The 24,160-nt window shown below is 38.9% G+C and overlaps 4 protein-coding genes and 4 pseudogenes across 4 annotated transcripts; all 8 read left to right on the forward strand.

Moving 5' to 3' along the window:
* The first annotated feature begins 478 nt into the window (after positions 1-478).
* Positions 479-1,414, forward strand: LOC134704201 (cytochrome c oxidase subunit 3-like). Its single transcript, XM_063563539.1, is given in 1 exon segment — positions 479-1,414. A coding segment is annotated over 1 exon segment (936 nt).
* A 148-nt stretch (positions 1,415-1,562) lies between these two features.
* LOC134704203 (NADH-ubiquinone oxidoreductase chain 2-like) lies at positions 1,563-2,510 on the forward strand. The gene is given in 1 exon segment (XM_063563540.1): positions 1,563-2,510. A coding segment is annotated over 1 exon segment (948 nt).
* A 1,116-nt stretch (positions 2,511-3,626) lies between these two features.
* On the forward strand, positions 3,627-4,322 carry LOC134704206 (cytochrome c oxidase subunit 1-like; annotated as a pseudogene).
* Positions 4,323-4,481: 159 nt separating this feature from the next.
* Positions 4,482-5,207, forward strand: LOC134704204 (cytochrome c oxidase subunit 1-like; annotated as a pseudogene).
* A 9-nt stretch (positions 5,208-5,216) lies between these two features.
* On the forward strand, positions 5,217-6,402 carry LOC134704207 (ATP synthase subunit a-like; annotated as a pseudogene).
* A 1,595-nt stretch (positions 6,403-7,997) lies between these two features.
* LOC134704205 (NADH-ubiquinone oxidoreductase chain 6-like) lies at positions 7,998-8,462 on the forward strand. Its single transcript, XM_063563541.1, has one exon. It carries the CDS (start codon positions 7,998-8,000, stop codon positions 8,460-8,462), a length of 465 nt encoding a protein of 154 aa, XP_063419611.1.
* Positions 8,463-19,142: 10,680 nt separating this feature from the next.
* Positions 19,143-20,078, forward strand: LOC134704208 (cytochrome c oxidase subunit 3-like). Its single transcript, XM_063563542.1, is given in 1 exon segment — positions 19,143-20,078. A coding segment is annotated over 1 exon segment (936 nt).
* Positions 20,079-22,058: 1,980 nt separating this feature from the next.
* On the forward strand, positions 22,059-23,736 carry LOC134704210 (cytochrome c oxidase subunit 1-like; annotated as a pseudogene).
* Positions 23,737-24,160: the final 424 nt, after the last annotated feature.

A 24,160-nucleotide genomic window follows, 5' to 3' on the forward strand; every position in this document is an offset into this window, starting at 1 on the left:
GCTTGTGCTATTAGGAGTGCTTAGCAACACGGTATTAGGGGTAGTGGGGGCCATTATTATTATGATCGGGCATGGGTTGTGTTCATCAGGTTTGTTCAGGTATGTGAATGCTATCTATAAGATGAGGCACTCGCGTCTGCTAGTAATAAATAAAGGGGGCTTGTTAGTCTGCCCAAGTCTAGTCTTAATGTGTTTCCTGTTAAGATCAAGCAACATAGCAGCCCCTCCTAGTCTAAACTTATTTGGGGAAATCCTCGTTTTCGGCGTGGGAGGGTGAATAAGTGGAGTGTTCCTGCTTATCCTGGGTCTGATAAGCTTTATTAGGGCATGTTTTAGACTATACCTATATGGAAGTTGTTGTCACGGGAAGGGGGTGTCACACAGGGAGTCCTTAAACTTGAGAAGAGTTTGTGATGTTTTTGTTCTGGCGGCTCATTGGATACCGCTGAACTTTATGTTTATGTTTATACCCTAAACAATGAATCGTAATCCTTATTCTCGTTACTATGTACCAGGTCCAAGTCCGTGGCCCTTTTTTGTGGCTATCTCGGCAAACGGAATAGCGGTAGGGTTAATTTTGTGACTGCATCGAACTCCCAGATTTCTATTAATAGGAATGAGGTTGGGGTGTATACTATTGAGAACTTTTAGATGATGGCGAGACTTAATTCGTGAGGGAGATATTGGGTTTCATACTCGCTTCGTAATCAAGAGATTTCGTGATGGAGTTGCCCTTTTTATTCTGTCTGAAGTAATGTTCTTCTTTTCTTTTTTTTGGACTTTCTTCCATAATGCCTTAAGACCCTCGTGTGAACTAGGGATGCGATGACCCCCTCCAGGGATCCGCACGCCAAACCCGTCGTCGACAAGGCTGTTCGAGACAGGTCTTTTAATTAGGAGGGGGTTATTCGTAACTCAAGCCCATAAGAGAATGCGTTTGAAGGATTATGATGTTGGGCCATTTATTGGCCTAGTGGTAACAATTTTATGTGGGACTGTGTTCTTCCTAGTGCAACTTCGAGAATACTACTGAAACTCATACACTATTGCAGATAGGGTGTATGGAAGAGTGTTTTATTTACTAACTGGGTTTCATGGAATGCACGTAGTTGTGGGGACTCTTTGACTAATGGTGAGGTTAGTCCGACTATGGCGTGGGGAGTTTTCCAGTCAACGGCACTTTGGTTTTGAGGCTTGCATTTGGTACTGACACTTCGTAGATGTGGTATGGGTAGCATTATGATGTTTAGTATATGTGTGGTTTGGAGGATGGTTATACATGTGGTGGTTCAAAATATGAGACGGGGACGTCTATACGTTTAAGTACCCAGACGCAAAGCCTTCGTGGTATGCGTACATTCAAGAAGAGCATGCTCCGTCCTGATATAAGATTCCTGACCATTTAAAAGGTTAAAAATAGGAGTCATACAGACTAGTTAAACAGTTTTGATTTGAAATCAAGTACCAAAGCGATTCCAAGCGCTTACTAGTCTGAGTAAAGTAGTCTAATTAAGGACAGAAGACCTATGATTTTCAAGTGTTATAAGTAACCTTTACTTGAAATGGTAAGCTTTGTGGTAAGACCTATAAAATTAGTGAGATTAGGGGTAATATTGATCGGGACAATTCTTAGGGTTAGAAGAGAAGAGATAGTAGGGGTGTGACTCGGTTTAGAGCTAAATCTGTATGGATTTCTTGTAATTATAAACCCTGATGGTCACTATAGTCCTGAGCCCTGTGTAAAATATTTTGTGGTACAAAGAACGGGGTCAATTCTGATACTAGTGGGTTTTGTAACCTTGATAGAGCAGCACGTAGTGAGAGGGCTGGTGATAAGGGGGGCGGGTACAGTGTTAAAATCTGGCGTTTTCCCGCTACATTCGTGGGTCCCTTCAATTATTAAGAACAGCAGATGGTTAGCAAGAGGGTTAATATTAACTTGGCAAAAAGTCGCCCCCCTTGTCTTTTTATCAATAATTATACCCTCTAAGGGGTTGTGAGTAGTAATTGTATTGATAGCTGGAATTGGGGCAGTAGGGGGCCTTAACCAGAATTCAGTACGAGTAATAAGCGCGTACTCGTCGTTTGTGCATACATCATGAATGCTGTTAGGGCTCACATGGTCAAGAGTAGTCTTTGTAGGGTATTTTGCAGTTTACTCGCTGTCGGTAGGGCTGTTTTTTTATGGGTGCTCAATAATAAACAAAACAAGAATGGGCGGTCAGATTAGTAGAGCCGCGAGGGGTATAGGGTTACTGATACTGATGGGGATGCCTCCTTTCCTTGGCTTTCTAGCGAAAGTATTGGTGTTTCTAATGAGAGGAAGGGCTGTAATCGTGGCTTGTATTATAGGTTCAGTAATCAGGCTAAAATTCTACATTGACTTTTTTTATAGGATAGTAATAAAAAGGTTAGTAGACAAAAACAAAGCAGAATTCAAGATTATGTGGAGGATAGTGATCGGGGCTAACCTAGCAGGGGGGGCATTGATCTTGGTGAGATTTATTTAGAAACTGCTTTTAGGCCAGGGGCGTTTTGATTTCGGCTCAAAAAGAGTGGGTAAAACCACAAAAGTATGATAAAAAGGTAATTTAAAATAAAATATTTTGTTTCAAACATAACTATAGGTAGTTGTTACCTCCTTTTTGTAGAATGGTACTTTAAAAAAAAGGATTGGTTTGCATCTAATTATTAAGCCTAGGTTTTCATTCTTAAGTGAGGAAGTTAATTAACATAATAGGGCTGCTAACTTTGTTATAAATGGCTTGTACCATTTTTCCTTATAAAAAAGTAGTTTAATTTAAGAACGATAGGTTGTGGGGCTATTAGTGGTGTCAACCCTTTTTTAGCTAGATATAGTTTAAAATAAAATATTGGCTTTGGGAGCTAAAGACACTTCCATAAGTTTTCTAGAAGAATGGTTATGGGGTTAAGAGTTGCGTTTGTCTGCATTGTGTCTTTTTTGTTTACGGGGTTATTTATGCTACTAAGGGAAAAGCGGGGTCTAGACCGAGAAAAGTGCAGTCCATATGAGTGTGGATTTGAGCCTATTGGAAGAGCTCGGAGGCCCTTTTCTATCCGATTCTTTCTAGTAGCAGTTTTGTTCGTCGTGTTTGATGTAGAGGTAGTGCTGTTAATACCTTTTGCCTACATGTTCTTTTACGGTAAGAGAGTGTTAGGGATTTTGTCCTCAAGGGGTTTCCTTCTTATCTTGTTTGGGGGTCTCTACCACGAATATCGTGAGGGGTCTTTGGAATGAGTAGGTTAATACTAGAAGTGGCATTTATGCGAAACGAATTTTGATGAGAGGTGATTGTAAGAGGCTTACTTTTGCTGTTGGAAGTGTATTGTGTGTACCTGTGGTTTTCACGTCGAGAGTGCTTCTTAAGGAAGTATGGGACCAATGAAAGTTCTCAAGGATCTAATAGAAGGTTTGAAAAGGCATATCTTACTATAGCGTATAGGGAAAAAAATATTAAGAGGCTAAAATCTAGTGCGGCTCTAAGGGCTAATAAGGCTAGATGATTGGCTTCTAAGTAAGGATAAATAAAATGATAAAAATACTAAAAAAGGAAGAAGTAGGGGGTTATGGAGAAGTGGAGTCCTGGTGACGTCGATGGCTGTGATCAACAAATCACAAAGATATTGGAACCCTTTATCTGTATAGCGGAGTCTGAGGAGGGTTGTTTGGAGCAAGGTTGAGGTTAATGATCCGAATGCAACTGGGGCATCCTGGAGCAGTGTTCTTAAAAAGAGATTGATTCTATAATGTGGTGGTTACAACGCATGCCTTAATAATAATTTTTTTTGCTGTGATACCTATCTTAATTGGAGCTTTCGGTAATTGGTTGATTCCTCTGCTAGTAGGAGGTAAAGATATAATTTACCCGCGAATAAACAACTTAAGTTATTGACTATCTCCTAATGCACTATATTTACTAATACTGTCCTTTAGAACGGATAAAGGAGTTGGTGCTGGATGAACTATTTACCCCCCTTTATCTGTGTACCCCTATCATAGGGGCCCTAGGATGGATGTTCTTATTGTGTCACTACATCTAGCTGGGCTCAGCTCTCTAGTGGGGGCTATTAACTTTGCTAGGACCAATAAAAATATGCCAGTGTTAGAAATGAAAGGAGAACGAGCGGAGCTTTATGTTTTAAGGATTAGAGTTACTGCAGTTCTTTTAATTATTTCAATTCCGGTTCTAGGAGGGGGCATCACAATAATCTTGTTTGACCGAAACTTTAACACAACTTTTTTCGATCCCGCAGGAGGGGGGGACCCCGTTTTGTTCCAACATTTGTTTTGATTTTTTGGGCATCCGGAAGTGTATATTCTTATTCTACCTGCCTTTGGTGTGATATCAAAAGTAATTATGCATTGCTCTGGAAAAGAAGCGGTTTTTGGTCTAATTGGGATAGTATACGCAATAATCGGAATTGGAGGGTTAGGGTGTATGGTGTGGGCTCACCACATGTTTACCGTAGGTCTTAATGTTGATACTCGAGGCTATTTTTCTACCGCAACTATAGTAATCGCTGTTCCAACAGGGGTGAAAGTATTCAGATGACTGGCAACTATAGCAGGAAGAAAATTCAAAATAAAGCCTGCCGCCTACTGAAGTACTGGGTTTCTGTTTTTATTCACCGTGGGAGGGCTAACAGGGGTCTTACTGTCTAGGGCTTCTATGGATGTGTCTCTACACGACACATATTATGTGGTGGCTCATTTCCATTATGTGCTAAGAATAGGGGCGGTGTTTGGGGTGTTCTGTGGTCTTAACCATTGGTTGCCAAATTTTGTTGGAGTATGCTTTAATAAGAAATGGAGGAAAGCCCATTTTATAGCAATATTTTTTGGGGTAAATACTACCTTCTTTCCTCAGCATTTCTTAGGCCTAAGAGGAATGCCTCGACGGTATATAGACTACGCTGATATTTATGCTCACTGACATTGGGTGTCTTCTTATGGGTCCGCTGTGTCTTTTGGGTCTCTAATATATTTTAAGTTCCTTCTATGAGAGGCTCTAGTAAGCCAGCGAGGGGTTGTATTTAGTGGGGGTTTATGTGGTGAAATAGACTGAGCAGGTACCCGAGACCTTTATCCAGGAAGGAAGCATGTTTATAGCCAATTGCCATTTGTGTGAACTAACCCTTATAACACGTGTATCACTTATATTTATAAGAAATCGCGTAATCAATAATTTAAAGTCATGTTAATAGATGTTTTTTCTAGATTTGATGCTCACAGCTATAACTTAATTTGGTTGTCTATGCCGTTATGGTTGCTGTCTTCTATAGTGCCAATAACCGTGCTATTTAGAGACGTGTACACTAAGGGTAGAAGTACGAGCTCTTTTCGGAGTTTGGTGCTATCCTTTACTTATTCGATGATTCGATTGAACGGAAAGGGACTAAAGCTATCTGGGTTTCCTCTAGTAATAAGGGGTCTGTTCATGATAATTCTGATACTAAATCTGTCTGGAAACTTTCCATTCTTTTTCCCTGTAAGAGGGCAGTTTGTGTTCGGGTTCTCCTTTGCTTTGTCTATTTGAACTTGTTTAGTTTTATCTAGTCTTTTATGCAGATTTGAGCAGGGGTTGATGAGTCTCGTTCCAACAGGTTGCCCGTTAATCCTTGTGCCTTTTATAGTAGTGGTTGAGCTAATTAGTGGCATACTTCGCCCTTTAACATTAGTTTTACGTCTGACACTAAATCTGGGAGCTGGTAAAGTAATTCTAACTATATGCAGGAGAGAGTTAGTAGTTAGCTGGTTAAATAGCAGAAGGCTGCTTACAGGAGTTGGGGGTATTAAAGGGTTAATAATGGGCGGAGGTGTTTTTGGAGCCGCTGAAGTTGCAATCGCGTGTATTCAGTGTTATATTTTTTGTGTCTTATTGTGTCTCTATACGGAGGATCATAGAAGGTAGGTAGTTTTAAAAGCTTTGCTGAAGCGACGGCCTTGTAAGTCGTAGAAAACTATGTGTTTTAAAGCTATGATTTGAATAAAATTCCTAGGAGTTTTCTTAATAAGTATAGGCTGTTTTGTAATCTTCCGTATAAACAAACACCTTTTGTGTTTATTTGTAGGGCTTGAAATAATAAGACTAGGCTTATTGTTTGTAACCCATGTGTTTCTAATAAATCAGTTTTGGTTAATTTTACTAATTCTATGTTTAGCTGTTTGCGAAGCCAGAATTTGCTTGGCCCTTCTGGTTATGGTGATGCGACTATGCGGAGACGATTTGATGTCAAGGTTACTAAGAGATGGCTCGTAAAAATAGTATCATACAATTAAAAAGTAACTTAGGGTTACTTTTACTGATTCTGATTGGATACTTATTTATTCTTAGAGGGAGGACCTTTGGAAAAGCTTATTTATTGGAAGTTACTGTTTGAGAGAGTAATTGTCTCTCATTTAGCTTCAGAGTTCTACTAGATAGCGTAAGAATAGTCTTTGTTGGGACGGTTTTGGTAATTAGAGGAAGTGTAGCAACCTACTGCAAGTGGTATATAGCTGGAGAGCCATACTACAAGCGGTTTATGGGATTAGTATGGTTGTTTGTGCTGTCTATAGTGTTTATAATCTTAGTTCCTAATTTAGTAATACTTTTAATTGGTTGAGACGGGCTAGGGCTCACCTCATTCCTATTAGTGGCTTATTACCAGAACAATAAGAGGTTATCTGCGGCTATGTTGACAGCTTTGACTAATCGAATTGGGGATGTTTTTGTACTTTTTAGAGTTTCTATTTTTTTAAGAGAAGGGGGGTGGTTAATTTATATATACCACCCAGTGCAGACATGGGTTAATTTAGGGTTTGTGGTAGTTCTTGCAGGTATAACTAAAAGCGCACAAATGCCGTTTTGCGCATGGCTACCTGCTGCCATGGCGGCACCCACACCGGTCTCCTCTTTGGTGCATTCTTCGACATTGGTGACAGCTGGGGTTTATTTGATTCTTCGCTCTTTTTATATTATCAGAGCTAATCCCTTTGTGACTCAAATACTTATAGTCTTAAGACTATTTACTCTAATATTAGCGGGGTCAAGGGCTGTGTTTGCGTTTGACCTAAAAAAGGTAATCGCACTCTCGACTTTGAGGCAGTTAAGGTTAATAATATTCTCGATTTCAATCCTTCTTCCGTCTGTAGCTTTTTTTCATTTAGTAACCCATGCGGTATTTAAAGCTTTGTTGTTTCTAGGCGCAGGGGGTGTTATTCATAGAAACCAAAGAATCCAAGATATCCGGGGGTTAAGAAGCTTGTGGCAAGGATTACCGGTAAGAATGGGTGCAATAACGGTTGCAATTGTGTCCTTGAGAGGGGCCCCGTTTATAAGAGGGTTTTTCTCTAAAGACCTAATAATTGAGCTAAGAATGATAGACAGAAGAATAACTTATGGGTGCTATTTATTAGAGCTAACAGGTTTAATCTTCACTTCTTTTTATAGGGCACGGATTGTATTTAGAGTAATACTTGGGTCTAATTACGTTAATAGCAGAAGTTTGCGGATTAATGAGCACTTAAATATACAAACTCCTTTTCTTAGCCTGTATATTGGGGCTATTATCTTAGGAGGGGTATTAGGGAGGAAAATAGAGAGGTTTGGGTTTGTAGTAGTTCTTGAGAAATATGAGAGAGTCAGAGTATTTCTTATTCCCTTTGTAGGGTTAATTTTGTGATGAGGAGTGCTTAGAAAATTAGGGTCTAAGCCTTGGTCGTCAGCCAAACTATTAAGATTCTTTTTGAGAATGTGGCTCATAGAGAGGCTAACCTCCCACCCCAGAAAAATGGCCTTCTTTAAGGGGTCCAGGATGGTAGCTCAAAGTCTGGATCAAGGTTGACTAGAGCTATTGGGCCCTCAAGGTGCCCATAAGGGACTAGGTCAACTCAGCTGTTTGAATGAAATTGTTCAGAAAAATTATTTTACCTACCAGCTGGTAGTATGAGGGCTGGTGGTAGCGGGGGGCGTAAGCTTAATTATGTTTATATAATGAGAGTTATAGTCATATGTGTAATTTTGATGGCTGTGTTTTCGATTGTCTTAATTGCCAAGCAACCTATTTCTTTAGGGCTAGTGCTATTGAGGGGGTCTATAATTGCATGTGTGGAGGTTGCACTGGAGGTTAGAAGGTTGTTAGGGTTCTTATTGTTCCTAACTTACGTTAGGGGTGTAATAGTCCTGTTCTTGTATGTTTTAAGGATCTACCCCAATGAAGTGTATCGTTTTAATCTAGAGTTTATGGTTCTCGTCAGAAGGTGTTGTGCCAGAGCGGTCCTTATGGGTCTTATGAATTACGAGTACAGAGAAATTAGCGGGTCTTTGTTTCTAAGTTTCATGGCTGAAAGAAGCGGGTTAAGGTTATATATCCTAATAGCTGGTGTGTTACTGTTTGTAATATTAGTGGTGTCGTATTTGTGCATAAAAACCATGGTGCCTTTACGAAGAGTAAAATAAACCTAAAATAGAAGATACAGTAGCTTAATTAAAGCGTCTCATTGAAAATGAGGAAGATGGATACTTTAGTACCTTGTGTCAAATCTGTAGGAGGGTTTGATTATGGCCCTAAATTTATGGGCAAAATGCTTCTCATGATTCTAAATGCGGGCTTGAACAAATTAAGTGCAAGTTCAACATCAGTGGGGAAAATTGGTTAATAAAGGAAACTTTAACCCAGCTTTTTGACAAATTCGGGGTCAATTGATGAATGCCAGCAGCCGCGGTTAGATTCAGTTCGAATATAAATTTAAGCGGATTGGTTAGAGTCAATGTTGTGTTATAAAACTATAAAAAAACTATAGGTGCAGTGTAATGTTAACGGTTTTTTGTGGTTATATTCCTAAAGTTTTAGTGAGCTTCTAACGAATCTATGAAGTGAAACCAGGATTAGATACCCTGTTATCCATAGTTTAAAACAAAAGTTCCTCTTAACTAAACATTTGGTTGTCAAAGAGAAATAAATAGGCGGTGTCTGAGATAGAAAACAGGGGATCCTGGGTGTTAAAGGATAACCCACCTACATTTGAGCCTTGTCTTATTAGTGCGTGTGTATGGTTGTTTACTCTAATATGGTGAGTGTCCGGGTAAAATTTTTGGTTATTACTGAAGCTAACTCTTATTTTACTTGCTGAGTTCGGTAAGGTAAGTTACTTTTAGTTAGGTGCAGCTACTAGAATTGGCTATATGCCCATGTAGCACAACTTCAAAAATAATTCAGATTGACATGCAGCTTATGACAAGGTTAATCTGGGATACAGATGTAACTTAAGCAATAATTCAAAGATTGAGCTACTAAAAGGTAGCTCAACTAAGTAGACAAATAAGATAAGAAAACTTGCCTTTGAAGAAGGACTTGTAAGTAAGGGTTAAAAATAAAATTACCCTGAATACAATCAGATGAGTACTAATCGCCCGTCGCTCGCGGGGAAACCTGTGAAAAGTCGTAACAAGGTAGCAGTAACGGAAGTTGCTGCTAGGCTATAATATGCATATATAGTAAATAATATTATATTTGCCTTCCAAGCAAAAGTTCTAATGAAATTAGTGTATGCTGGCCAAATAGTTTAAGCTAAAACGTTGAGCTGTTAATTCAAAATCGCAGTAATTTGCTTTGGCTTGCTTAAGTAGTTTAGGGAAAACATAAGATTTTCATTCTTAAGTCAGATAGTATTTCTCTTAAGTTGTGCTTAGTAGTTAATGTTAATATAACTGAGAACTGCAAATTCTCCATAGTCTAGTTAGGCCTAAGCTTAGTGCCACGTGGGGGATGATCCAGTTGCTTTGATGAAGCAAAGTTCAAAAGTAGTTTTTTGGCACTTAGAACTTCGAAGCGTTATAAAGAAAAATTGTAGTAAGTAGGGCTTTGATTCCTAAAGAAAAAGTTAATCTTCTTCTTCATAAATAAGTTAAAAGTAGTTAATATATAACTTAGAATTGTCAGTTCTAGATTCCTCTTACTGAGGCTTTTTATAATTTATCTTTTTTAAAGAGACGTGCATAATTGTTTTGTGAAAAGTGCACTTGAATTAAAATAGTATAAATAAATTTTAGTACCTTTTGCATAAGGGTTTTTCAAGACAAGTTTAAGAATTTAATTTTCCCGAATAAAAGAGAGTTATTTTTTTGAGTTAAGAAATCGTGGCAGAGATTTAATTAAACTAAAGAATAGCGGCTAGATACTATTCGCGCTTTTAGATATCTGGTTGGCTTAAAAAGATGTGTAAGCATTTTCCTTAACTATTTAAGGGGTAAAATTTTTTGGGTTAAGCTGAAAAATACTAAAATTGATGTTAAAAAAAAATTGGGTTTCTATAGGCTTTAAACTGGCTATTAGATATTAGTGTATTTTAACTAAAACCAGATGGGGAAAAAAGATTAATTGGGTTATTCATTTACTTTAAAATAAGCCTATGGTTGTAGGACCAGTGACTATGATAAAAACGAGTAAAAATATTATTTATTTGGTATTACTATTTTGTTTTACCTTAAAAAACTAAAGGCTAAATAAAAGTTTTTAAACGAATTCGGCAAACTAAACTTCTCGACTGTTTAACAAAAACATTTCCTTTTGATGTAAGTAAAAGGTAGTCCCTGCCCAGTGCAACTAGAGTAATGTTTGTTGTAAACGGCGGCGTTAACGTGAGCGTCCTAAGGTAGCGCGATAATTTGCCTTTCAATTGAAGGATGGTATGAAAGGGTTAACGAAGAAGGTGCTGTGTCTGAAAATTTAATTTAAACTAACTTTAAGGTGAAGAGGCCTTTATGTAAAAGAAGGACGACAAGACCCTATGAAGCTTTATCTTAATTGGAGTTTTTGGCTCTTATACGATTTTGATGGGAGATCAGTGAAAATAAGTCTTTCACTATTATATAAATCTAACTCGTATTTCCTAACTTTATATGTGTGGCTAGCTACTCTAGGGATAACAGCGCAATTTCTCCCGAAAGATGGTATTGGAGGGGAAGATTGCGACCTCGATGTTGGCTTTAGATATCCTAGAGGCGTAGAAGCTTCTAATGGTGGGTCTGTTCGCCCTTTAAAATCTAACATGAGCTGAGTTCAGAACGGCGTGAGCTAGTTCAGTTTCTATCCTCTTTTAAAAATGAGCTAATTTTGTACGAAAGGACTTTTTCGCTAAAGCAACGCTTTGCCCTGGCTCTGTCATTGCTTAAATAATGCTACGCAATAAACTGATTAGTTTATAAAAAGGGTTGCCTTTTATGAAGCTGAAGGCCAATTAGTGGCGGTAGGGCGTGTCGTTGGTTCTTGTTAAAATTAGTATTGCTATTTTATTAAAAAATAGGGTTAAAACGGGTTGCAAATTAGGTAAAAAATAAAACAGTCTATTAATGCAGCCAAAAAGCAGCAATCACCCACCTAAAGAATAAAACAAGGGTTCTAAAAAGGCGGTGTGTAATGGATTTGTGCTAGTAACAGACAAAAAAAAACCAAACACTGTGGAAACCCTTAAGAATGAGGTTTTATAGTGTACCGCATTTCCTGTTACCGGCCGGTACAGTGACCGCAAGGCCTGTTCTCTCTGTCCTTTTACACGGAAACCCTGTTGCTGATGCATGTAAAAAGCCCTTAGTTAAGATAACTTATAAGTCAAAGTAAAACTTAATTTTACTTGACATTGTGTATTTTATTGAAAATCTAGTTGCGAATGCCCATACCTGTCCAAACTTGTTTTAGATTATGCTTTACAACCTGTTGTAGATAAGGTTTTGAACCCTTTACAGTGAGTAAGCATTTTTCAGAGTCATGTGAGACTTAACCTAATTAGTGGTAGAAAAAAACAAACTTAAACCTAAATTCTAAAGCTATTTGCTTCCTGTGGTTAATTGTAAACTGCAGGAGAAATGGATCTAAGGTGTTAATTTTTTTCGTTTGCCCTAATTTTGGTTGCTCATGTGATTTTTTGGGGTTTGAAAACTAGACTATCTGTATCTTAAAATCAAAAAATAAATAGAAATCAAGTCATATGAAAGTTCCCAAAGCGTAATTCATGGGTCACTTAAAGTCTAAGCAAAAAAGTAAATCAAAAATAAAATAAAATCAAAATGACACACTAATGCCTGGGGGGGCTGATCTGGAGGGGAGGAAATAGGAAAGCAGGTTAAATAGAGGTGACAAAAATGTGGTGTGCAGCAACAAAATGAAGCTAAATAAAATTGTGAAACGTAGAAGCGTGAGCTTGTAAACAAGGTTGTGAGCGTCTTAAAAAGTAAGTGTTAACAATAGTATGTAATATTAACACGCCTAAAAGGGGGTTAGGTGGGTTATAAACTTACAAAGACTACAAGTGATGAAGTTTATGTCTGGTCCTGAGGTCCCTTTTAAGTGAGTTAGTTTCGTATAAAAGGTTTTTAAGCAAAGCAATGTTCTGTCACAGATCTGAGTGCTATAGACAATATTGTATAGGGCCTTTTTATGTAAATAAACGTGGCGTTAGGCTGTTAAATGTGCTGGTTATAGGATGGTTACATAGCAATAATTACTATATTTGCCTTCTGGGCAAAAATTTTAATGAAATTAGTGTACGCTGGGTGAATAAATTAAGCTAGAATGTTGAGCTGTTAATTGAAAATCCCAGTAATTTGCTTAGGGTATAAGATTCTTATTCTCAAGCCAGATAGCCTGTCTCTTAAGTTGTGTTTAGTTGCTAATGTTAATATAACTGAGAGCTACAAATTCTTCCTAGCTTAGTTGTACGTGGGGGGATGGCCCAGTTGCTTTGATGAAGCTAAGCTCAAAAGTAGTTTATTGCTCTGAGGTGTTATAAAGAAGTATTATAGTACGTAGGACTTTGATTCCTAAAGAAAAAGTTAAAGCTTTTCTTTATAAACAATTTAAGAGGAGTTAATTAGTTTTAGGCTCATCTCACTGAGGTTTTTTAGAATTTATCTTTCTAAAGAAATGCACACGATTGCCTCATAAAAAGCTTACTTGAAGTAAAGTGGGGCAAATAAATTTTAGTACTTCTTGCATAAGGGTAAAGCGAAGAGGCCTGTGTGTAAAAGAAGAGCAACAAGACCCTGCGAAGCTTTATTTTAATTGAAGTTTTTGGGTTTGTTAACCCAAAAGCTTATGCATAGCTTTAAGGTCTCTTTTAAGCGAGCGAGTTTTTAGCTAAAGCAATACTTTGTGACGGATCTGTAATGACATAAATAATATTGTATAATAGGCTGATTAACTTATAAAAAGGGTTCTTTTTATGTAAATGAGTGTGTTGCTTAGTGATAGATTGTTGAATGTGTTGGGCACTAGAGAGGCTGTATGAGAGTGGCTTAGGCAGGGGTTTGCTGCAAAAAAAGGCTTACTGTTAAGGGGTGTGTGAGATGGTTTTTTTTCATATAAAAACTGAGTGTTTAGAATAGACGTTGGAGGAGGGGACTTATGTCAGGGCGGAGGGGGTGACACTGTTAGGGTGCTCCCATTACCTGAAACTATTTCAGCTGTTGGAGATGCTGTTGTGAATGGTGTCGCTGAAGTTGTTCCTGATAATCAGGAGGAAGGGGGCCCCCATGCTGAGGGTGGCTATGTTCCTTTAGAAGAACAAATAGCTGTTGTGGAGCCTGAAGTCCCAGCTAATGTCTGTCAGCCAGTCGAGCAGAGAAATGTGGTTGTAAGTGAAGAAGACAGTGTTCCTGATGTTAGTAAAGACGGGGTCAGTAGTTATTAATGCTCATAGTTAAAGTTTATTGGTGTATTAATAGTTATAATTTATTAAAATAATCCATAAGATAAGCAAAATTACAGTTAATTCGTTTATTGTTAGGCTGTTATGGTCTATTTAAAAACTGGTCAATACGGGTCTCCTTACACCTAATTAACTTGGTTTTAGTGTATGCTTGAAAGGCTACAAAGCCTTTGCGGGGAGTAAGCATTCTTCAGGACCACATGAGATTCAACCTAATTATTGGCAGAGAAAGTGGTGAATTTGACCCTTAAATTCTAAGTTACTTGGGCTCTATAGCTAATTGTAAGCTGTAGGATAATGGGGATTTGAGACGTTTATTTCCTCATTTACCCCAGCTCTGGTTGCTCATGTGGTTTTCGGTTCGAAAACGAGGCGTGTATCTTAAAAATAAAAAAATTTTTGAAGCGTAAGTTGTTGGTCGCTTTAAGTCTAATTAAAAATAAAGTAAAAATGGAGCAAAAACAAAGTTGGACACTTAACACTTTGGGTGTCTTCAGAGGTGTAAAAAGGGGGGTCCAAGCTTATGTGTACTCATAAAAAAATGCGGTGTGCGGGGGGTTTGTGCCTGTATATATAACAAAAATTCATGAGGTGGCCGAGGAAGAGGTGGTGAGCTGTAAACTCATAAACAAGGTGTAGGCCTTTCTTATGAGATGGTTGGTAACAATACTGTGAATAATATTAACACGCCTAAGAGGGTTGGTCCGTGACGAAGTACTAATAAGTTGGTGAAGATTATGAATGACAGGTTCTATGATTTGCCTTGTCCTGTAAACTTAAACGCTTGGTGAAGGTTTGGCTCTATACTAGGCTTGTGCCTAATTATCCAACTTCTAAGGGGTCTTTTATTGTCAACTCATTATACTGCTCATGAAGACATGGCATTCGATTCTGTAGTACATATTATGCGTAATGTGGAAAAAGGATGAATGTTGCGTAATATTCATGCAAATGGGTCCTCTATGTTTTTTATCTGTATTTATGCGCACATTGCTCGTGGGCTGTATTATGGGTCTTATTTAGATAAGACAGTGTGGTATTTTGGGGTGCATTTGTTTTTGTTACTATGGCGGAGGCTTTCCTCGGTTACACTTTGCCTTGGGGGCAAATGTCATATTGGGGGGCTACTGTTATTACTAATATACTTAGAGTGATCCCCGTAGTAGGAGAGAGTATGCTCCGCTATGTATGAGGGGGTTGGACCGTGTGTAATGCAACTCTAAAGCGGTTTTATACTTTACACTTTCTCTTACCGTTTGTGATAGTGGCGGTTGTTTTTTTACACCTGTTTTTTTTACATGAGAAAGGGAGTAATAACCCTTTGGGTATTGAAAGAGGTACTATGTGTGTGCCCTTCCACCCCTTCTATACTATTAAAGATCTTTTTGGTTATGTTTGCTTTAGGTTCTTTTTTATATATTTAGTGTGTGTGGATCCTGAGCTGTTAGGGAATCATTTAAACTATTGGCCTGCTAATCCTATAAAAACGCCAATCCATGTTCAGCCTGAGTGGTATTTTATGTTTGCTTATGCAATCCTTCGTTCAATTCCTCATAAAGCGGGGGGGGTATATGTTATGTTTTTGTCGATTGTAGTATTATACCTAATTCCTAGTCTTCACAGAGGTAAGTATCGAAGTTTATGTTTTTACCCCGTTTAATCAAGTAGTGTTTTGAGTGTTGGTTGGTAGGTTTATTAGGTTAACATGGATTGGTGCTCGCCCAGTGCGGGAGCCTTATATCATTTTGGGGCAGTGTCTTTCAGTCATTTATTTCTCTAGGTTGTTATTAAACCCTCTTTCTTTGTGGGTGTGGGACAAGCTGCTTGAATACCCTAAATTCTGTAGGAGTCGTCCTGTAGACCTGAAATGGTTTAAGTTTTTAGCTTATTTCAAGTTATTAAAATTAGTAAATCGCGAAAGTAGCGCACGTGAGTGGGCTAATAAGTGTAGAAAAATATAAATATGTCTTTTTACGGGAGTCGATATTTTGGTGATATTGTCCATGGGGAACTAGGGAAAGACCTGTTCCGGTACCATGGTTTTGTGATGATAGTAGCAGTGGCTGTGTTGGTCTTTGTTATATATATAGGATGCGTAATCCTTCTTACTAAATTTTCTTATCGCCATTTCTTGAACCGTCAACGATTAGAATTTTGATGGACTATTGTGCCAATGTTGATGTTAGTAGGGTTGTGGTTTCCTTCTATAATTAACCTATATTATATAGAAGAAGTAAAACGGCCCCGGTGAAATTTTAAGGCGATTGGGAAACAATGGTACTGATCTTACGAATTTTGTCGCAATTTAGACACTCCAAGCTCTAGAGAAAGCGCTGAAAGAATTTCGTGTTATACAATTGATTCTTACATAGAAGACCAGCAGGAGACATTTAGAAAAGGAGGGTATCGTTTGTTGGATGTTGATAACCGGATGGTGGCTCCAGCAGATGTGCAAATAACTGCTTTTGTAAGAAGGTCTGATGTGCTCCATTCGTTTGCACTCCCTAAGTTACTAATTAAAGTAGATGCCATCCCAGGTCGAATTAATCGGCTTCCTATAAAAGCTTCCCAGTGTAGAATTATTTACGGGCAGTGTTCTGAAATTTGCGGGGTTAACCATAGATTTATACCGATTGTGATTGAGTTTATTCCTGAGAAATATTTTGTCATATGGTTGGAAGCTCTTAACTAAAATAAAAAATAAGCTAAAGCTTTTAAGAAGCGTTAAACTTTTAATTTAATGAACTTGTACAATGGGCAAGTAGCTTTTAGTGATAAGGTGGTCTAATATTAGGATATAGGGCTCATGCCCCTAAGGCGCCGTGAGTAGTGGCTCTTATCTTTGTGAGAGCTGGCAGAGCTAATGCGTTTGATTTAGGATCAATTCATAAGTATATATACTTGCTTTCATGGCACAAGCTGGCAGACCTAATGCATACGATTTAAGCTCGTCTTATAAGATATACTCTTGTTTGTGTGTGAATTACAAAGCTAAGCCCAGTCTCATTATGGTTAGTGTCGAGTGTCTATTTAAGACTCTAAGGAGAGTAGCTGTTTTCTTTGGAGCCTCTATCCTATTAAGCCTTTGTCAAGTGTCAGCGGACTCTTTTACTCCCTTGGGGTCGACTAAGGCTGCACTGGTGGACTGAGTAGGCGTGGTTGTTGGTGTTATCCCTTTTGTAGGGGTGCTTCTCGCTGTGGGCTTCTATACTTTGTTGGAACGTAAAATTTTGGCTATCATTATAATCCGAAAGGGTCCATCCAAGGTGAGTTATATAGGGATCTTGCAGCCTTTTAGTGACGCAGGTAAGTTGTTATGTAAAGAGTTTATTGTGCCTACACGTGCTAACGTAGGGCCCTTCATTTTGGCTCCTGCACTAATATTAACTATCAGTTTACTTGGATGGCTTTTATACCCGTATAAGTCGGCTGAAGTGTTTTATGTTTTCGGGGTGATTCTGTTTATAGTTATTACTAGAGTCAGGGTTTACGGGGTAATAATATCCGGATGGGCTTCTAACTCTAAATACTCTTTGCTAGGTGCAGTTCGTGCGATGGCGCAAAGAATTTCTTATGAGATCCCTATAGGATTTATCTTCTTTTGTGTGGTGCTGTGCTCGGGTGTGTTTATGTTTCAAGAAATTAGGGTGTTCCAACAAAGGTCCTTTTTTTTCTTTTTTCCTTTGTGCGTAGTTATAGTTGTCTGAATGCTGTGTATGCTAGCTGAAACTAATCGGGCGCCATTTGATTTTGTGGAAGGAGAGTCGGAATTAGTGTCAGGATACAACGTGGAGTACAGCGGAGGGGGGTTTGCAGTTATATTTATTGCGGAGTACTCTAGTATTCTTCTCAGAAGGGTTATAAGGGCGGCGATATTTTTCGGGGGAAATGAAGCGTTGATCGGGGTCTTTATGATGGCTTTTGCGGTCTTCTTTGTGGTTATTCGTGCTTCTTTACCTCGTTTACGTTATGATAAGTTAATGAGTTTGTGTTGGACTGTTCTTCTATGTGTCATACTTATGGCTAGTGTGTGTGTAGTAGTTCTAGTTAGGGTGTATGTAAGATAATATAAACTAGTATAATTCATTTACACTGAATGTGTCAGATAAAGTCTGTCTTACTTATGGTTAAAAGGTTGGCAATTAGACTTATTGCATTGATTATTATAAAAAACCTAAATATGAGTGTCATTGGGTTAAGCGTTCTAACTATTCTAAGTATGGGCGCCACAAGAGTCGCGATAGGGGGGGTAGAGTTGAACGGGTTGTACACCACAGACTTTGTAATAGGGTTAATGGTTACACTAACTCTATTTGTAGCAATTCTTTCCTACCTAAGGAGGGTTAAGATCCACCGGAAAGCAAGATTTAATTTAATAATTATCAGAATCAGCCTAATTTTAGTGATAAGATTCAGGGTGAGGAGGTTCTTTCTTTTTTTTTTTTTTTTTGAAAGTGTGCTAGCCCCTCTGTTGTTATTAATTGTAGGCTGAGGCTATCAGCCAGAGCGTTTACAGGCAGGGGGGTATATAGTAATCTATACGGTGTTCGGATCTCTTTTTTTCTTATGGGGGGTAAGAGAACTCTATATTAGAGGGTTGAGGAGGAGGATAAGTTCTGTGGTAAGGCTAGTAAAAAAAAGGGGAATGAGATTGTGATGGCTATACATTCTAGGGTTTCTTATCAAGCTACCAATATATCCATTTCACCTGTGACTACCTAAGGCTCACGTAGAGGCCCCAGTAGCCGGTTCGATGCTATTGGCCGGGGTGGTACTAAAATTAGGAGGGTACGGGCTGCTTCGATTTATAATAGTTATACAAATAAGGCTTAGAAGCGTTTTTTTTGTGCTGCTACTAGTGGTGAACTTGGCAGGAGGTGTCTACGCAGGATTAGCGTGTGTACGGCAAGTGGACCTAAAATGTTTGGTAGCATATTCCTCTGTAGCGCATATGAGGCTTGTGCTATTAGGAGTGCTTAGCAACACGGTATTAGGGGTAGTGGGGGCCATTATTATTATGATCGGGCATGGGTTGTGTTCATCAGGTTTGTTCAGGTATGTGAATGCTATCTATAAGATGAGGCACTCGCGTCTGCTAGTAATAAATAAAGGGGGCTTGTTAGTCTGCCCAAGTCTAGTCTTAATGTGTTTCCTGTTAAGATCAAGCAACATAGCAGCCCCTCCTAGTCTAAACTTATTTGGGGAAATCCTCGTTTTCGGCGTGGGAGGGTGAATAAGTGGAGTGTTCCTGCTTATCCTGGGTCTGATAAGCTTTATTAGGGCATGTTTTAGACTATACCTATATGGAAGTTGTTGTCACGGGAAGGGGGTGTCACACAGGGAGTCCTTAAACTTGAGAAGAGTTTGTGATGTTTTTGTTCTGGCGGCTCATTGGATACCGCTGAACTTTATGTTTATGTTTATACCCTAAACAATGAATCGTAATCCTTATTCTCGTTACTATGTACCAGGTCCAAGTCCGTGGCCCTTTTTTGTGGCTATCTCGGCAAACGGAATAGCGGTAGGGTTAATTTTGTGACTGCATCGAACTCCCAGATTTCTATTAATAGGAATGAGGTTGGGGTGTATACTATTGAGAACTTTTAGATGATGGCGAGACTTAATTCGTGAGGGAGATATTGGGTTTCATACTCGCTTCGTAATCAAGAGATTTCGTGATGGAGTTGCCCTTTTTATTCTGTCTGAAGTAATGTTCTTCTTTTCTTTTTTTTGGACTTTCTTCCATAATGCCTTAAGACCCTCGTGTGAACTAGGGATGCGATGACCCCCTCCAGGGATCCGCACGCCAAACCCGTCGTCGACAAGGCTGTTCGAGACAGGTCTTTTAATTAGGAGGGGGTTATTCGTAACTCAAGCCCATAAGAGAATGCGTTTGAAGGATTATGATGTTGGGCCATTTATTGGCCTAGTGGTAACAATTTTATGTGGGACTGTGTTCTTCCTAGTGCAACTTCGAGAATACTACTGAAACTCATACACTATTGCAGATAGGGTGTATGGAAGAGTGTTTTATTTACTAACTGGGTTTCATGGAATGCACGTAGTTGTGGGGACTCTTTGACTAATGGTGAGGTTAGTCCGACTATGGCGTGGGGAGTTTTCCAGTCAACGGCACTTTGGTTTTGAGGCTTGCATTTGGTACTGACACTTCGTAGATGTGGTATGGGTAGCATTATGATGTTTAGTATATGTGTGGTTTGGAGGATGGTTATACATGTGGTGGTTCAAAATATGAGACGGGGACGTCTATACGTTTAAGTACCCAGACGCAAAGCCTTCGTGGTATGCGTACATTCAAGAAGAGCATGCTCCGTCCTGATATAAGATTCCTGACCATTTAAAAGGTTAAAAATAGGAGTCATACAGACTAGTTAAACAGTTTTGATTTGAAATCAAGTACCAAAGCGATTCCAAGCGCTTACTAGTCTGAGTAAAGTAGTCTAATTAAGGACAGAAGACCTATGATTTTCAAGTGTTATAAGTAACCTTTACTTGAAATGGTAAGCTTTGTGGTAAGACCTATAAAATTAGTGAGATTAGGGGTAATATTGATCGGGACAATTCTTAGGGTTAGAAGAGAAGAGATAGTAGGGGTGTGACTCGGTTTAGAGCTAAATCTGTATGGATTTCTTGTAATTATAAACCCTGATGGTCACTATAGTCCTGAGCCCTGTGTAAAATATTTTGTGGTACAAAGAACGGGGTCAATTCTGATACTAGTGGGTTTTGTAACCTTGATAGAGCAGCACGTAGTGAGAGGGCTGGTGATAAGGGGGGCGGGTACAGTGTTAAAATCTGGCGTTTTCCCGCTACATTCGTGGGTCCCTTCAATTATTAAGAACAGCAGATGGTTAGCAAGAGGGTTAATATTAACTTGGCAAAAAGTCGCCCCCCTTGTCTTTTTATCAATAATTATACCCTCTAAGGGGTTGTGAGTAGTAATTGTATTGATAGCTGGAATTGGGGCAGTAGGGGGCCTTAACCAGAATTCAGTACGAGTAATAAGCGCGTACTCGTCGTTTGTGCATACATCATGAATGCTGTTAGGGCTCACATGGTCAAGAGTAGTCTTTGTAGGGTATTTTGCAGTTTACTCGCTGTCGGTAGGGCTGTTTTTTTATGGGTGCTCAATAATAAACAAAACAAGAATGGGCGGTCAGATTAGTAGAGCCGCGAGGGGTATAGGGTTACTGATACTGATGGGGATGCCTCCTTTCCTTGGCTTTCTAGCGAAAGTATTGGTGTTTCTAATGAGAGGAAGGGCTGTAATCGTGGCTTGTATTATAGGTTCAGTAATCAGGCTAAAATTCTACATTGACTTTTTTTATAGGATAGTAATAAAAAGGTTAGTAGACAAAAACAAAGCAGAATTCAAGATTATGTGGAGGATAGTGATCGGGGCTAACCTAGCAGGGGGGGCATTGATCTTGGTGAGATTTATTTAGAAACTGCTTTTAGGCCAGGGGCGTTTTGATTTCGGCTCAAAAAGAGTGGGTAAAACCACAAAAGTATGATAAAAAGGTAATTTAAAATAAAATATTTTGTTTCAAACATAACTATAGGTAGTTGTTACCTCCTTTTTGTAGAATGGTACTTTAAAAAAAAGGATTGGTTTGCATCTAATTATTAAGCCTAGGTTTTCATTCTTAAGTGAGGAAGTTAATTAACATAATAGGGCTGCTAACTTTGTTATAAATGGCTTGTACCATTTTTCCTTATAAAAAAGTAGTTTAATTTAAGAACGATAGGTTGTGGGGCTATTAGTGGTGTCAACCCTTTTTTAGCTAGATATAGTTTAAAATAAAATATTGGCTTTGGGAGCTAAAGACACTTCCATAAGTTTTCTAGAAGAATGGTTATGGGGTTAAGAGTTGCGTTTGTCTGCATTGTGTCTTTTTTGTTTACGGGGTTATTTATGCTACTAAGGGAAAAGCGGGGTCTAGACCGAGAAAAGTGCAGTCCATATGAGTGTGGATTTGAGCCTATTGGAAGAGCTCGGAGGCCCTTTTCTATCCGATTCTTTCTAGTAGCAGTTTTGTTCGTCGTGTTTGATGTAGAGGTAGTGCTGTTAATACCTTTTGCCTACATGTTCTTTTACGGTAAGAGAGTGTTAGGGATTTTGTCCTCAAGGGGTTTCCTTCTTATCTTGTTTGGGGGTCTCTACCACGAATATCGTGAGGGGTCTTTGGAATGAGTAGGTTAATACTAGAAGTGGCATTTATGCGAAACGAATTTTGATGAGAGGTGATTGTAAGAGGCTTACTTTTGCTGTTGGAAGTGTATTGTGTGTACCTGTGGTTTTCACGTCGAGAGTGCTTCTTAAGGAAGTATGGGACCAATGAAAGTTCTCAAGGATCTAATAGAAGGTTTGAAAAGGCATATCTTACTATAGCGTATAGGGAAAAAAATATTAAGAGGCTAAAATCTAGTGCGGCTCTAAGGGCTAATAAGGCTAGATGATTGGCTTCTAAGTAAGGATAAATAAAATGATAAAAATACTAAAAAAGGAAGAAGTAGGGGGTTATGGAGAAGTGGAGTCCTGGTGACGTCGATGGCTGTGATCAACAAATCACAAAGATATTGGAACCCTTTATCTGTATAGCGGAGTCTGAGGAGGGTTGTTTGGAGCAAGGTTGAGGTTAATGATCCGAATGCAACTGGGGCATCCTGGAGCAGTGTTCTTAAAAAGAGATTGATTCTATAATGTGGTGGTTACAACGCATGCCTTAATAATAATTTTTTTTGCTGTGATACCTATCTTAATTGGAGCTTTCGGTAATTGGTTGATTCCTCTGCTAGTAGGAGGTAAAGATATAATTTACCCGCGAATAAACAACTTAAGTTATTGACTATCTCCTAATGCACTATATTTACTAATACTGTCCTTTAGAACGGATAAAGGAGTTGGTGCTGGATGAACTATTTACCCCCCTTTATCTGTGTACCCCTATCATAGGGGCCCTAGGATGGATGTTCTTATTGTGTCACTACATCTAGCTGGGCTCAGCTCTCTAGTGGGGGCTATTAACTTTGCTAGGACCAATAAAAATATGCCAGTGTTAGAAATGAAAGGAGAACGAGCGGAGCTTTATGTTTTAAGGATTAGAGTTACTGCAGTTCTTTTAATTATTTCAATTCCGGTTCTAGGAGGGGGCATCACAATAATCTTGTTTGACCGAAACTTTAACACAACTTTTTTCGATCCCGCAGGAGGGGGGGACCCCGTTTTGTTCCAACATTTGTTTTGATTTTTTGGGCATCCGGAAGTGTATATTCTTATTCTACCTGCCTTTGGTGTGATATCAAAAGTAATTATGCATTGCTCTGGAAAAGAAGCGGTTTTTGGTCTAATTGGGATAGTATACGCAATAATCGGAATTGGAGGGTTAGGGTGTATGGTGTGGGCTCACCACATGTTTACCGTAGGTCTTAATGTTGATACTCGAGGCTATTTTTCTACCGCAACTATAGTAATCGCTGTTCCAACAGGGGTGAAAGTATTCAGATGACTGGCAACTATAGCAGGAAGAAAATTCAAAATAAAGCCTGCCGCCTACTGAAGTACTGGGTTTCTGTTTTTATTCACCGTGGGAGGGCTAACAGGGGTCTTACTGTCTAGGGCTTCTATGGATGTGTCTCTACACGACACATATTATGTGGTGGCTCATTTCCATTATGTGCTAAGAATAGGGGCGGTGTTTGAGGGTGTTCTGTGGTCTTAACCATTGGTTGCCAAATTTTGTTGGAGTATGCTTTAATAAGAAATGGAGGAAAGCCCATTTTATAGCAATATTTTTTGGGGTAAATACTACCTTCTTTCCTCAGCATTTCTTAGGCCTAAGAGGAATGCCTCGACGGTATATAGACTACGCTGATATTTATGCTCACTGACATTGGGTGTCTTCTTATGGGTCCGCTGTGTCTTTTGGGTCTCTAATATATTTTAAGTTCCTTCTATGAGAGGCTCTAGTAAGCCAGCGAGGGGTTGTATTTAGTGGGGGTTTATGTGGTGAAATAGACTGAGCAGGTACCCGAGACCTTTATCCAGGAAGGAAGCATGTTTATAGCCAATTGCCATTTGTGTGAACTAACCCTTATAACACGTGTATCACTTATATTTATAAGAAATCGCGTAATCAATAATTTAAAGTCATGTTAATAGATGTTTTTTCTAGATTTGATGCTCACAGCTATAACTTAATTTGGTTGTCTATGCCGTTATGGTTGCTGTCTTCTATAGTGCCAATAACCGTGCTATTTAGAGACGTGTACACTAAGGGTAGAAGTACGAGCTCTTTTCGGAGTTTGGTGCTATCCTTTACTTATTCGATGATTCGATTGAACGGAAAGGGACTAAAGCTATCTGGGTTTCCTCTAGTAATAAGGGGTCTGTTCATGATAATTCTGATACTAAATCTGTCTGGAAACTTT

Source organism: Mytilus trossulus, unplaced genomic scaffold (genome assembly GCF_036588685.1).
Source record: "Mytilus trossulus isolate FHL-02 unplaced genomic scaffold, PNRI_Mtr1.1.1.hap1 h1tg001306l__unscaffolded, whole genome shotgun sequence".
In the NCBI taxonomy this organism is placed as follows: domain Eukaryota; kingdom Metazoa; phylum Mollusca; class Bivalvia; order Mytilida; family Mytilidae; genus Mytilus; species Mytilus trossulus.

Bases quoted from the DNA above. Each gene is read 5' to 3' on its own strand.
- LOC134704205 (XM_063563541.1), top strand. From the start codon at position 7,998: ATGAGAGTTATAGTCATATGTGTAATTTTGATGGCTGTGTTTTCGATT.